Raw genomic sequence first — 14,412 nt, 5'->3', positions numbered from 1 at the left:
ACGTAGATTGACTGGTAAATCGAGAGCTTCGCCTTGCGGCTCAGCTCTTTCTTCACCACGACAGACCGATACATCGACTGCATTACTGCAGAAGCTGCACCGATCCGTCTGTCAATCTCCCGTTCCATCCTTCCCTCACTCGTGAACAAGACCCCTAGATACTTAAACTCCTCCACTTGAGGCAGGCACTCTCCACCAACCTGAAGTGGGCAAGCCACCCTTTTCCGACTGAGGACCATGGCCTCGGATTTGGAGGTACTGATTTTCATCCCCACCGCTTCACACTCGGCTGCAAACCGTCCCAGCGCATGCTGAAGGTCCTGGTTAGAAGGGGCCAACACAACAACATAATCTGCAAAGAGCAGAGACGAAATTGTGTGGTCCCCAAACCTGACACCCTCCGGCCCTTGGCTGCGCCTAGAAATTCTGTCCATAAAAATTACGAACAGAACCGGTGACAAAGGGCAGCCCTGCCGGAGTCCAACATGCACTGGGAACAAGTCTGACTTACTGCCGGCAATGCGGACCAAGCTCCTGCTTCGGTTGTACAGGGACCTGACAGCCCTTAGCAAAGGACCCAGGACCCCATATTCCCCAAGCACCCTCCACAAAATGCCGCGAGGGACACAGTCGAATGCCTTCTCCAAATCCACAAAACACATGTGGATTGGTTGGGCAAACTCCCATGAACCCTCCAACACCCCGTAGAGGGTATAGAGCTGGTCCAGTGTTCCACGGCCCGGACGAAAACCACACTGTTCCTCCTGAATCCGAGGTTCTACTATCGGCCGTATTCTCCTCTCCAGAACCCTGGCATAGACTTTCCCGGGGAGGCTGAGAAGTGTGATCCCCCTATAGTTGGAACACACCCTCCGGTCCCCCTTCTTAAAAAGAGGGACCACCACCCCGGTCTGCCATCCCAGAGGCACTGTCCCCGACCGCCACGCGATGTTGCACAGGCGTGTCAACCAAGACAGCCCCACAACATCCAGAGACTTGAGGTACTCAGGGCGGATCTCATCCACCCCCGGTGCCTTGCCACCGAGGAGTTTCTTGACCACCTCAGTGACTTCAGCCCGGGTGATGGACGAGTCCACCTCTGAGCCCTCATCCTCTGCTTCCTCAATGGAAGAAGTGACAGCGGGATTGAGGAGATCCTCGAAGTATTCCTTCCACCGCCCGACGACATCCTCAGTTGAGGTCAACAGCTGCCCACCTCTACTGTAAACAGCGTTGGTAGGGCACTGTTTCCCTCTCCTGAGGCGCCAGATGGTTTGCCAGAATCTCTTCGAGGCCAGCCGATAGTCCTTCTCCATGGCCTCACCGAACTCCTCCCAGGCCCGAGTTTTTGCCTCCACAACCACCCGGGCTGCAGCCCGCTTGGCCTGTCGGTACCCGTCAGCTGCGTCAGGAGTCCCACAAGCCAACCAGCCCTGATAGGACTCCTTCTTCAGCTTAACGGCATCCCTTACTTCCGGTGTCCACCACCGGGTTCGGGGATTGCCGCCTCGACAGGCACCGGAGACCTTACGGCCACAGCTCCGAGCGGCCGCTTCGACAATGGCGGTGGAGAAAATGGTCCACTCGGACTCAATATCTCCAACCTCCCTCGGGATCCAGTCGAAGCTCTGCCGGAGGTGGGAGTTAAAGATCTCTCTGAAAGGAGACTCGGCCAGACGTTCCCAGCAGACCCTTACAGTACGCTTGGGCCTGCCGAGTCTGTCCAGCTTCCTCCCCCGCCATCGGATACAACTCACCACCAGGTGGTGATCAGTTGACAGCTCCGCCCCTCTCTTCACCCGAGTGTCCAAGACATACGACCGCAGGTCAGATGAGACGACAACAAAGTCGATCATCGACCTGCGGCCTAGGGTGTCCTGGTGCCACGTGCACTGATGGACACCCTTATGCTTGAACATGGTGTTCGTTATGGACAAACTGTGACTAGCACAGAAGTCCAATAACTGAACACCACTCGGGTTCAGATCAGGGGGGCCGTTCCTCCCAATCACCCCCCTCCAGGTGTCACTGTCGTTGCCCACGTGGGCGTTGAAGTCCCCCAGTAGAACAATAGAGTCCCCAGTCGGAGCACTTTCCAGCACCCCTCCCAGAGACTCCAAGAAGGTCGGGTACTCTGCACTGCCGTTCGGCCCGTAGGCACAAACAACAGTGAGAGACCTATCCCCGACCCGTAGGCGCAGGGAAACGACCCTCTCGTTCACCGGGGTAAACTCCAACACATGGCGGCAGAGCTGGGGAGCTATAAGCAAACCCACACCAGCCCGCCGCCTCTCACCATGGGCAACTCCAGAGTGGTGAAGAGTCCATCCTCTCTCAAGGAGTGTGGTTCCAGAGCCCAAGCCGTGCGTAGAGGTGATCCTGACTACCTCTAATCGGAACCTCTCAACCTCACGCACTAACTCAGGCTCCTTCCCCGCCAGCGAGGTGACATTCCACGTCCCTAGAGCTAGTTTCCGTGTCCAGAGATCGGGTTGTCTAGGCCCCTGCCTTCGACTGCCGCCCGATCCTCTTCGCACCGGCCCCTTCGCACCTGACATATACTTTTTGTAATTCTTTCACAGTCTAGTATTTTTATTCTAAGTCCAATGTTCTTATTTGTTTTTACTTCCCCTATTCTTTTTGGATTAATTGTTGCTCCAATGACAAATTCCTTGCTTGTTGTGAAATTTACTTGGCAACAAATCGCTCTGATTCTGATTCCATTTCATAGTGATGGATTCCAAAGTGCTTGTGAGAATTTTCAAAGATTTAGCAATTGTTTATTACCTTCCCCAAATCTATGCCTTAATATCTCTATATTGGAGGTCTATGGAGCGTTCCTTGGATTTCCTGTCTTTGTTTTCCTACAATATGCACTATGAAGTGTGGGACCTTATAAAGTGAGCCTTACTAATTTAATTTGCCACAGGTAGACTCCAATCAAGTTTTAGCTACAAATGATAATATAGGACACAGGATGCATCTGAACTAAATTTAAAGAAACTTGGTTATACAGTGGATATAAAAAGTCTACACTACCCTGTTAAAATGCCAGGTTTTGATAAATCATGTCAGAACTTTTTCCACTTTTAATGTGACCTATAATGTGAATAACTGAAAAAACTAACTGAAATCTTTGAGGGGGAAAAATTTAAAATAAAAACCTTAAAATAACCTGGTTGCATAAGCGTGCAAACCCTCTCATAACTGGGGATGTGGCTGTGTTCAGAATTAACCAATCACATTCAAACTCATGTTAAATAGAAGTCATTACACAACTGCCATCATTTAAAATGATTAATCTGATTAATCACAAATAAAGTTCTGCTGTCCTAGTAGGATTTCCCTGACATTTTCTTAGTTGCATCTCAGAGCAAAAGCCATGGTCTGCAGAGAGCTTCCAAAGCGTCAGAGGGATCTCATTGTTGAAAGATATAAGTCAGGAGAAGGGTACAAAATAATTTCCAAAGCATTAGATATACCATGGAACACAGTGAAGACAGTCATCATCAAGTGGAGAAAATATGGCACAACAGAGATATTACCAAGAACTGGAGGTCCCTCCAAAATTGATGAAAAGAAGAAAACTGGTCAGGGAGGCTTCCAAGAGGCCTACAGCAACATTAAAGGAACTGCAGGAATTTCTAGCAAGTACTGGCTGTGTGCTACATCTGACAACAATTCCCGTATTATTCGTATGAATGGGCTATGGGGTAGGGTGGCAAGACGGAAGCCTTTTCCTACAAAGAAAAACCTCCAAGCCCGGCTGAAGTTTTCAAAAACAAACATCAAGTCCCCCAAAAGCATGTGGGAAAATGTGTTATGGTCTGATGAAACCAAGGTTCAACTTTTTGGCCATAATTCCAAATGGTATGTTTGGCGCAAAAACAACACTGCACATCACCCAAAGAACACCATACACACAGTGAAGCAAGGTGGTGGCAGCATGTTTCGGGGCTGTTTCTCTTCAGTTGGAACCGGGGCCTTAGTCAAGGTGGAGGGAATTATGAACAGTGCAGAGAATTATGAACAGCTTTCTAACGGACTCCTGAAGGTTTTGAGCAATTTTGTCTAATAAACTTCAGACGTCAGTTAGAAAGCTGAAGATGAAGAGGAATTTCACCTTTCAGCACAACAATGATCCAAAGCACACACAGCCAAATCCACAAAACCATGGCTTCACCAGAAGAAGATTAACGTTTTGGAACGGCCCAGCCAGAGCCCAGACCTGAATCCAATTGAACATCTGTGGGGTGATCTGAAGAGGGCTGTGCACAGGAAATGTCCTCTCAATTGAACAGATTTGGAGTGCTTTTGCAAAGAAGAGTGGGCAAATATTGCCATGTCAAGATGTGCCATGCTAATAGACTCCTACCCAAAAAAGACTTGAGTGCTGTAATAAAATCCAACGGTGCTTCAACAAAGTATTAGTATAAGGTTGTGCACACTTATGCAACCAGGTTATTGTGAGTTTTTTTATTTTTCCCCCTCAAAGATTTCAGTTTGCTTTTCAATTGAATTGTTCTCGTTACAGGTCACAATAAAGGTGGAAAAATGTCTGACATGATTTATCATTGTCTCATTCTTTTACATCACAAGAACCTGGCATTTTAACAAGAGTGTGTGTAGACTTTTTATATCCACTGAATATCTGAATACTTAGGAACATGAGATTTTCTTTTTCAATTGTAATGAAATTTGCACAAATTTATAAAAACAAATATTCAATTCATCATTATGAGATGTGTTGTAGATTAATTGCAAAAATATCCTTAAAAATCTTTTAATTGAATCTATAACAAAAGAAACTGTGGAGAAAGTAAAGGGCTCTAAATTATTTTTGAAAGCACTGTAAACCGTATACAAGGTGAATTAATATTATTATGGTGCCTTGGTTTTCATCAAGGTATTATTCCTTGGCACCACATCTAAAAACAGTGTGTGATAGGACATAAACAGAAGGAACATATACTATTACCTGCACTGTAATGAACTCGATCTCTGCAATGTATTTGTCATTAGTCATATTGGCCTCCACCTGAATCATCACTGAGGTACACGCTCCTTGGTTTCCAGAAGGAAGCAGTTTTGTCTCACCCAAGATGGTGTTTATTAAAGAGCTCTTACCAGCTCCTGTCTTCCCAAAAACACCAACAATCTTTTTTTTATCTTTTTCCAATGTTTCAAATTTATCTCTGTTAAAAGTGAAAGACAAACAAACACTTTTATTTAAGAAATGCCCTATATGAATATGTTCATGTGTCGTCGCTCCATATAATACTACAAAATTAAACATACCTTAGGAAGTCTGTGAGTTTTGTAGAAGTCATTTTCTGCAGTTTGCTTCTGAGACTTTCCATGATCTTCTTGACCTCAGTTTTTCTTTTACAATCTGAAACATTTTACAATATTTATTTTTGGGCATTTCAGCTCTGACTAGAGAGAAGTGAGGAACAGCTTGTTGCAAGACTGAGGAACTGCTTGTTGCAAGGCTGAGGAACAGATTGTTACAATGCTGAGGAACAGCTTGTTGCAAGGCTGAGGAACAGCTTGCTGCAGGTCTGAGGAACAGCTTGTTGCAAAACTGAGGAGCAGCTTGTTGCAAAACTGAGGAGCAGCTTGTTCCAAAACTGAGGAGCAGCTTGTTGCAAGGCCGATTAACAGCTTGTTGCAAGACTGAGGAACAGATTGTTGCAAGGCTGAGGAACAGATTGTTGCAAGGCTGAGGAACAGGTTATCACAAGGCTGAGAAATAGCTGGTTTCAAAGCTAAGGAACAGCTTGTTGCAAGGCTGAGGAACAACTTGTTGCAAAACCAAGGAACAGACTGTTGCAAGGCTGAGGAACGGGTTATTGTAAGGCTGAGAAAAAGCTGGTTTCAAGGCTAAGGAACAGCTTGTTGCAAGGCTGAGGAACCACTTGTCACAAGGCTGAGGAATTGTTGTTAAGTTCAGGAAACTTGCATTTACAATCATCCTGGGATATCCTTTGTTGGATTTTGTCAAGCATTTATGTCTCTGAAACCGATTACTTGATTTTTTAACAAGTTAAATACTACAAGCTTGGAATTGAACCTGTGGTATCCCATCCTTTTCTACACACCCATTAGCCACAATAACATCCCCATACAGGGGTAGTGCCTTTGGCCTTACCACAGATAAGAATGCACAGTGGAATTTAGATCTGTTACATCATTTTATATTAAATTGGATCCCGAATAGCTTTTGCCAAAGCAGCAGGAACTTTCCATGGGGACCACAGAAATCACAAAATATAACTAATAACAGTTCAGACAGAAAATGACACGTATTTCTTTTAACCATTTATTTGAGAAGGTATGCACTAATGCACATCAATGTACATGCTGTGTCTTGGCATTAGGTTCTACTCCTCAGGGGTAACTCACTGCCATTACACGATCATGTATCCAGTGTTTCCCAAAATGTTTCAGTTAATGTACAACCAACAGAATTTTGCACAAACTGAAGGATGGTTAAACAGGTTAAACCCAATGGAATTTTATAACAATAATGAGTTTTCCCAGCGGTATAGATTTACAAAAGATTCTATCTACCTCAATGGGAAGGTTGGACCAGCTATCAAGCATGGAAGTGAGAGGAACGCTACAGAGTCTTTTCAAATGGTTGCCAGGGATCTTTTTGGAGTTCACAAGTCCACAGTCTGCAGAATTGTCAGCAGAGTGTCAAAAGCATTGCACGTTTGAAGGGTCAGTATTTTCGATTCGAACCACGGAGGGAGATAACAGCTGGATTATACAGGAGAGCAGGTTTTCCTGGAGTAATTGAAGCTATTGACTGCACCCACATTCCAATTACTAACCCTGGTGGGGAGAATGGGGAACTTATTGGTAATCGAAAGAGCTACTGCTCAATTAATGTCCAAGTTGTGATTGATAACCAGGCCAAGATCACACCCATTGTTGCAAGATGGCCAGGATCCACACATGACAGTCGAATCTTTGACAACAGTCAACTTGGTGCCCTGCTGGAAGGAGGGGAGATCAGTGGATACCTAGTGGGTGACAACGGCTAGGCATACCTGATGACTCCTCTTTTGAACCCTCAGACCCAGGCAGAGAAAAACTACAACTACTCTCACATTAAAACAAGAGGGCTAATTGAGAAAGTGTTTGGGGTGTGGAAGCTGAGATTTCCATGTTTACAGTTGGGACTCAAGTTGGACACTACCTTGAACATCATTGTAGCAGTAGCTGTGTTATACAACTTTGGGAAGAGAGTAGGAGACGAGCTACCAGAGGAAAATAAGGACCCACTTGAGGATGAGGATCTGGAAGATGCTCAAGTACAGAATGTTGTAAATGCAAATGGCAACGCTGTCAGGAGAACACTGATTGAAAACCACTTTGAAGCTTAATTAAGGTAAGCATTATATTTTGATTGATATGTATGTGCGCTTGTTTAACTTAAACCGTACATAACTAATATGCTTCTTATTTTCCCATCCATAGAGGGAGGAATTAATCTCAAGAGACTTCCATTTTGATTGAAATAAACATTTTACTTTTACAAATAAATGCAATGATATGATTACATCTCTTTTTGTGGTCCTCCGCCGGTCGGAAACTTTCCTCATCTTTCTTCTGCCCGCATATTTTTTTTGCTTTAGCTTTTAAGTTTTTCCCGCAGGATTTAAATTGAACCTGTCCCTCTTCTCCTTAATGCCAGTTGAGCAATTAAATCGCTCAGCTAACAACAGCCAGGTCTCGTCCTTCTTGTCCACTGAATTGCTTCAGTTCGCCTGTCCTCAATTACTGTGCCAAACTCTTCCATTAGCTCAGTTAGCAATATCTTTTCAAATGCCGAAACATTTGAACTCCTTTGCCGTGCCATATTGTATCTACTGAAAATCTAGTTGGTCAGCAGTGATAATAGTAATAATAACAGCGTTTATTTGAAAAAGTAGCAAGTTCACGAGACATTAGTTCAAAAATTACTGAACATTAACAAATCATATTTTATTAGTTAAACTAGTTTAACTAATCCAGGGTTAAAATTAAGAGTCTAAACCAGGATTCATTTGATACTAAGGGTACCCACTTCAAACCGTGAGAGTAAAACTATTTATTAGACAAATCAATCAGGAACACATAAATGGTTGTTTGGACCTTTAGTGTGGATTAATTCTCCATTAAGTTTTAATATCATTGTTAATGAACGTATGGTTCTCCACAGGTACTGTGTGTCTATTGGATGGCAAGACTTGCAAAGAAGCAATACCAATTGTCTATCAATGTCAAGGCACGCTAACTCTATTAATTTAAAGACTTAATTTCATAGAAATTTCCAAAACGGTAATTATATTACAGTTTTTAAATGGGTCAGTCCTGCCCAATAGAAATCTGATGAAGTTTCAAGGTTATTTTTGTCAAATGTACTGAACAACACAGCGTCGTCCTGCACAATGAAATTATTGTGACATGGCACCCGACAACTACGTAGTGACCCGTACTGACCCATGGCACCCAACAATAACTATTGTAATCAGCTATATAGCAAAACCCCGCCAGGCTGTCTGCCCACTTCTAAAACCAAAGTTTCGCCCTCACTTGTTAGGGTCTCTGAAGGATCATCAATGTAATATCCCCCACCCTAAACCACCCTGGACGACGTAATATTCTGTTCATATTCGGTAAAGGAAGACTAGAAGACATGTTATTGTTTAAATTCAGTCTCATCAATGTTAGAGGCGGGATCCCACATGGTGGCTCTTTAACTCAAATGTTCTTTATCAGCCCAAAATTATTCAAGGATCTTTAAAGGGATATTTCACCCAAATTAGAAATCAATATATTGGTTTCCTTGTAAAGTCTATGGACAATGTATTACTGCAAAGGATTGGTTTAGTTTCTTTGACACAGTTTCTACATGCCAAAACATTTTTGGAACAAATCCCATTGAAGTTATATTACTAATTAGCATGTCTTTTCACATTCACCAAAATTTCTAATCTGCAAACCATGAATTTTATGTATGTCACAATTACTAACACATTAGCTTGTAGAAACCATTGTAGGGATACTAAATCAAAGCATGGATCTTTTCCATGGACCTCTTACTAATTAGGAAAACCATTGTGTCATTTTTTTATTTAGGTGAAATATCTTCCTTTCAAGAAACCATTATTTGTAAGTGTATATGGAAATCTGAAACATTTGTGCTTTTTTACCTGGAGAAGGTGGTCCCATACTGGTTGAGGGCTGACACTGAAGAAACACAAATATTCATCATGGTTAAGGCATTATTAAAAAAAACATGTACAACCCCTAAATTATCACAATTGGGTTGGATGGGTTACAAGTTACGATGAGGATGACAGGGTAGAGAAATTGCACTGAGAAGACATATTCTGTTAAAGCCGATCATGCGTGGCTGCCATGCTAATGTTGATAGTTCTGGCATGCAACCCTCATTGCATTTATGAGCTGCTTGGCTAAAGCAAAGGAGCAAAGACCAGAATGGGAATATTAGCCATCTAACGTAAATGTTTTGTAACAGAATTATTGGTTGAAATGAGAATCAAGTTTTAAAGAGGTTTTCAATAGAATAAGAAAAAAGAAAATGATGTATTTACTGTGTAGTTACAGAATGCTTACTCTCTTTGCAAGTACATTTACTGGAAACACCATTGGTGGGAGATGTTCATATTTTCATCTTGCAGGTTTTAGAATAATCACATAGAAATCTCTTTTTCGATGAAAATGTTATTTTATGTCTATAACCCTGGTTCCCTCAACGAGGAAACAGGGTTGACTCAAGCTATCACCACAGCCCACAACCTGAACCTAAAATTCAGTCAACAATTCCATGTGAATTAACTTAGAGAAGGTTTCACCATGACTGCCTTTAGCAATAACGTCTGACCAGATGCACATTAGTCTACATTTAAGATAAACCTAAAAAGCAGGGGGTGAAGCAGACTTAAGGTAAACATTTAGAAAACATGATACTTTTTGACCAGTGAGATGAAAAGCATTAATTCCCCATAACATGCAGTGAAACATAACCCCCCATCTGATTTTATGATTAATTGAGAAAATTCCATACTGAATTTGTTCACATCTTTGCGTGTCTTTTAGTAATATATAAAGGGATTCTAAGAGAAACTAAAAACCAGGCAAGCCTAGTTCAGCCGGCCTGCAATAAAAAGCAATATTTGTTGTTATCCACCCTGGATTCAAACCCGGGTCTCCCTGTAAGAGGCTGAGTCTTCAACCACTACAGCGTGTAGCTATACATTGTATGAATATGTCGCTAGACACTATTAAACATTGTGTTAAACTGAGTAACGTTTCTTATGGGCGGGCGGGCGGTCGGGGACATTTACTCCTTTGGTGTCTTTTTGGCAAAAGATTTCGGTTTCAAAAAGACACCAAAGTTTGGTGCATGTCTTATTTGTTCTTTTTCACAGCACAGTACAGTGCGGAGAACAAGTATTTTATACACTGCCGATTTTGCAGGGTTTCCTACTTACAAAGCATGTAGAGGTCTGTAATTTGTATCATAGGTACACTTCAACAGTGAGACTTCACAAAAATCCAGAAAATCACATTGATTGATTTATTAATAATTCATTTGCATTTTATTGCATGACATAAGTATTTGATCAACTACCAACCAGTAAGAATTCCAGCTCTCACAGACCTGTTAGTTTTTCTTTAAGAAGCCCTCCTGTTCTTCACTCATTACCTGTATTAACTGCACCCGTTTAACCGTTTGATGCGTACAATCACACCAGAGTGGTCCCTGAAGCATACGATCACACCGGTGTGATTAGAATGTCGTGTTTAGAACGCACCATTAGCATGCCTAGCTACAAGTAACGTAACAATGGCTGGTCAGACCGCGCTGTTATTTACTCACATTTAGCTCAAACAGTGTTTATAACTTTATTTCCTGATTGTAATTGTTTCAAGGCCACACTATGATATTAACCAGGTCGAAAGCATTCAAATCGGGACAAGAAGTGTTACTTACGTACCAACAGACAGCCAACACTAGTACACAACAACGAATTATATTAGCGACTACTATCAATCAAAACCATTGCAAAAACTTTCTAGAAATTACGTTACCTGTTGTATGCATTTTATATAGTTTATTCATTTTCACTGCACTGAATAACTGGTCACGATTTGTAAGGTAGCGGGCAGCTGAAGTTTTCTAGCTAGCTACAGTTATAAATCAACCAACTTTTGCAGCTCTTAGAATTCAAGTCAACAAGAGAAGCTTGCAATGCAATGCATTTAGTGTTCCTTACCTAGCAAGGTGACTGTTCAAATGCTGGCGTGAGTTCAAATGCTGGAGAGTACTGAAGTCACGTGCAAAAAAACTCACGGTGGGGGGTTGGTAATGAATATTTGAAACTCACGCGTTAAAAGGTTAAACTTGTTAGCTGTATGAAAGACATCTGTCCACACAATCAATCAAACAGACTCCAGCCTCTCCACAATGGCCAAGACCAGAGAGCTGTGTAAGGACATCAGGGATAAACTCCACTCGCTGTGTTTGGAGAAAGAAGAAGGATGAGTACAACCCCAAAAACACCATCCCAACTGTGAAGCATGGAGGTGGAAACATCATTCTTTGGGGATGCTTTTCTGCAAAGGGGACAGGACGACTGTACTGTATTGAGGGGAGGATGGATGGAGCCAAGTTTCGCGAGATCTTGGCCAACAACCTCCTTCCCTCATTAAGAGCATTGAAGATGGGTCGTGGCTGGGTCTTCCAGCATGACAACGACCCGAAACACACAGCCAGGGCAACTAAGGAGTGGCTCCTTAAGAAGCATCTCAAGGTCCTGGAGTGGCCTAGCCAGTCTCCAGACCTGAACCCAATAGAAAATCTTTGGAGGGAGCTGAAAGTCCGTATTGCCCAGCAACAGCCCCGAAACCTGAAGGATCTGGAGAAGGTCTGTATGGAGGAGTGGGCCAAAATCCCTGCTGCAGTGTGTGCAAACCTGGTCAAGAACTACAGAAACGTATGATCTTTGTAATTGCAAACAAAGGTTTCTGTACCAAATATTAAGTTCAGCTTTTCTGATATATCAAATACTTATCTCATGCAATAAAATGCAAATTAATTACTTAAAAGTCATACATTGTGATTTTCTGGATTTTTGTATTAGATGCCGTCACTCAAAGTTGAAGAGTACCTATGATAAAAATGACAGACTTCTACATGCTTAGTAAGTGGGAAAACCTGCAAAATGGGCAGTCTATCAAATACTTGTTCTCCCCACTGTATGTCTTGTACCGAGTGACTGAGAAGGAACCTAGTGACTAAGAAGGAACTGTCTTCTGGGGTGATGAGAAGGTAGAGTATCTAGCCATCTCCTATGATATCAAGTAACTCCCTAGAAAGTTTTCTTATTTTTTCTCAAGAAATAGTATGGCATATTTAGCCAGAAAAGTGGAAAAATTGAAGGGAGCAATTTGGACCAGATTTAATCTCATGCTGCTATGCACGTGTGTCACAGGCACTGGTCAAGACAACCGGACAAAGCACGGATAGTTTATATTACTTTTTATTGTATTGATGTTTTTATTTGTACTTATTCCAATGTTGTATAGTGTTTTATGAACAAATACAGACTTATTGTCCAGACAAATAGCTTTAAACAATGTTTTCAAGTGGCCACAGACTTTAGCACAGGATTGTATTACTCCTGTGATCATGGACAAATTATATCTAGATTTTACCCACCAGATCATTGTCTATTTCTCCCACTCCAGATTTGGTGGTTTTGGGTAAACTTCCCATGTTTACCATCATCCTGGTGAAAAAGAGTGAAAACAATTGTAATTATGTCCAACAATAGGACATTTATAGTCAATAATGAATGCAGGAATGATGTGTTGATTACCTTTTAGCCTTTTTAGGACTTCTGATGGGGGTTACAATGGCTTTTTGACAACGTTTCTGTGCCTGGAGATAGAAGCTTTGTTTAAAAGGGGTATCAAAGGTAACTGATCAATATTGTGCATTGTGATTTTATAATAGTCCTTAGTTGAGAAAATGTTTATATAGGGTAAAGATTATACATTTCCTGAAGAAGTTTTGCAGGCCATAATAAAGGAGGCTGATGATAATGTGGCCTCTTGAATGTTCTGCCTTTTCTGCAAGTAAAAAACATTAGTGAGTCTCTCGGTTGTAAGTCAATATATAAGAGATGGACAAGAACATTTTACAATGTGGTTAGAACACAATATAAACATGGTTGTAACATAAAATTACCTGTGCTTGTGCTAAGACATTATCTAGGCAAATAATATATATTCTAGTGCAGGGGACATGAACTACAACAAATGCCAACAGCTAATGTTGCATTACTGTATGGATACATTATAAATACAGGCCGTACTCAGTCTGTGTAACATTAGTTATGTACATACGGTATAATTTGTTATCTATACACTTACGTATTCTTTAAGTTTTTAGTCCTATTTCTGGAATCAATTCACGTATGTCTTCCTTCTCAAGTAATCGCAAACTTTCTTCATCAATTTTGTGATCTAAAATTCAGTGAATATATGATTAGGCATCTCAAAATATAATTACATCAAATTAACAATGAAACATTTGTTTACACTTGAGGTGATATCTTTACTGCTGTGTAGGTATACAATGTACAGTAAAAACATATTAAAATAATTATTTATGTTTTATTAAACAATCCATTATACAATGTATAGATTAAAATGTTCACCTTCAAAATTCTTAATACATTCACTGAGCCCCCAGTTTGTTAACAGGTCTCTGACAAAAGACGAAGATGCCAAGAGATTTCACTATAAAGGAGAGAAAATATTGTTTAGGTAATGAGGTAATTTTTAAATTGAGGCAAGATATTAAATGTTGAAACTGAGAAATGTATGCCCGTTTTGAATTTGATGCCAACAACACATTTCAAAAAAGTTAGGAGTGGGGCATGTTTACCACTGTGTTGCATCACCTCTTTTAACAATACTCTGTAAGGGAACTGAGGAGACCAATTGTTGTAATTATGAAAGGAAGATGTTTTCCTATTCTTGATTGATATAGGATTTCAGCTGCTAAAGAGTTCAGTGTCTCCTATGTCGTGTTTTTAGTTTCATAATGCGCCAAATGTTTTCAATGGGTGACAGGTCTGGACTGCAGGCAGACCAGTTAATTAAGCACCCGGACACTATTAACACCGAGCCATGCTGTTGTAATACATACAGAATGTGGTGTAGCATTGTCTTGGTGAAATAAGCAAATCCTTCTCTGAAAACAGACATCGTCAGGATGACAGCATATGTTGCTCCAAAACCTGCATTTATTGTTCCGCATTAAAGGTGCTTTCACAGATGTGCAAGGCACCAAGGACATGTGCATTAATACACCCCCATACC

The 14,412-nt window shown here is 41.5% G+C and overlaps 1 protein-coding gene across 4 annotated transcripts in view; it reads right to left on the bottom strand.

Moving 5' to 3' along the window:
- The window catches only part of LOC105007553 (nuclear GTPase SLIP-GC-like), a 57,633-nt gene that overhangs the window by 39,251 nt on the left and 3,970 nt on the right, over positions 1–14,412 (bottom strand). For 3 of the 4 annotated variants that reach the window (XM_034295196.1, XM_034295197.1, XM_034295194.1), the window contains exons 2-9: positions 13,746–13,827; positions 13,459–13,551; positions 13,081–13,155; positions 12,903–12,964; positions 12,743–12,812; positions 9,207–9,243; positions 5,299–5,392; positions 4,979–5,195 (exon numbers count right to left, since the gene is read on the bottom strand). In XM_034295196.1, the coding sequence (XP_034151087.1) occupies positions 4,979–5,195; positions 5,299–5,392; positions 9,207–9,243; positions 12,743–12,812; positions 12,903–12,964; positions 13,081–13,107 (507 nt within the window). In that variant the 5' untranslated portion in view covers positions 13,108–13,155; positions 13,459–13,551; positions 13,746–13,827. Of the gene's footprint in view, positions 1–4,978; positions 5,196–5,298; positions 5,393–9,206; positions 9,244–12,742; positions 12,813–12,902; positions 13,156–13,458; positions 13,552–13,745; positions 13,828–14,412 lie in introns of all 4 variants that reach the window. The other variant, XM_034295195.1, reaches the window with a different exon arrangement.

Source organism: Esox lucius, chromosome 11 (assembly GCF_011004845.1).
Source record: "Esox lucius isolate fEsoLuc1 chromosome 11, fEsoLuc1.pri, whole genome shotgun sequence".
Classification (NCBI taxonomy): domain Eukaryota; kingdom Metazoa; phylum Chordata; class Actinopteri; order Esociformes; family Esocidae; genus Esox; species Esox lucius.
The sequence above is the reverse complement of the archived record's forward strand: the minus strand, read 5'-3'. Positions and strand labels throughout refer to the sequence as shown.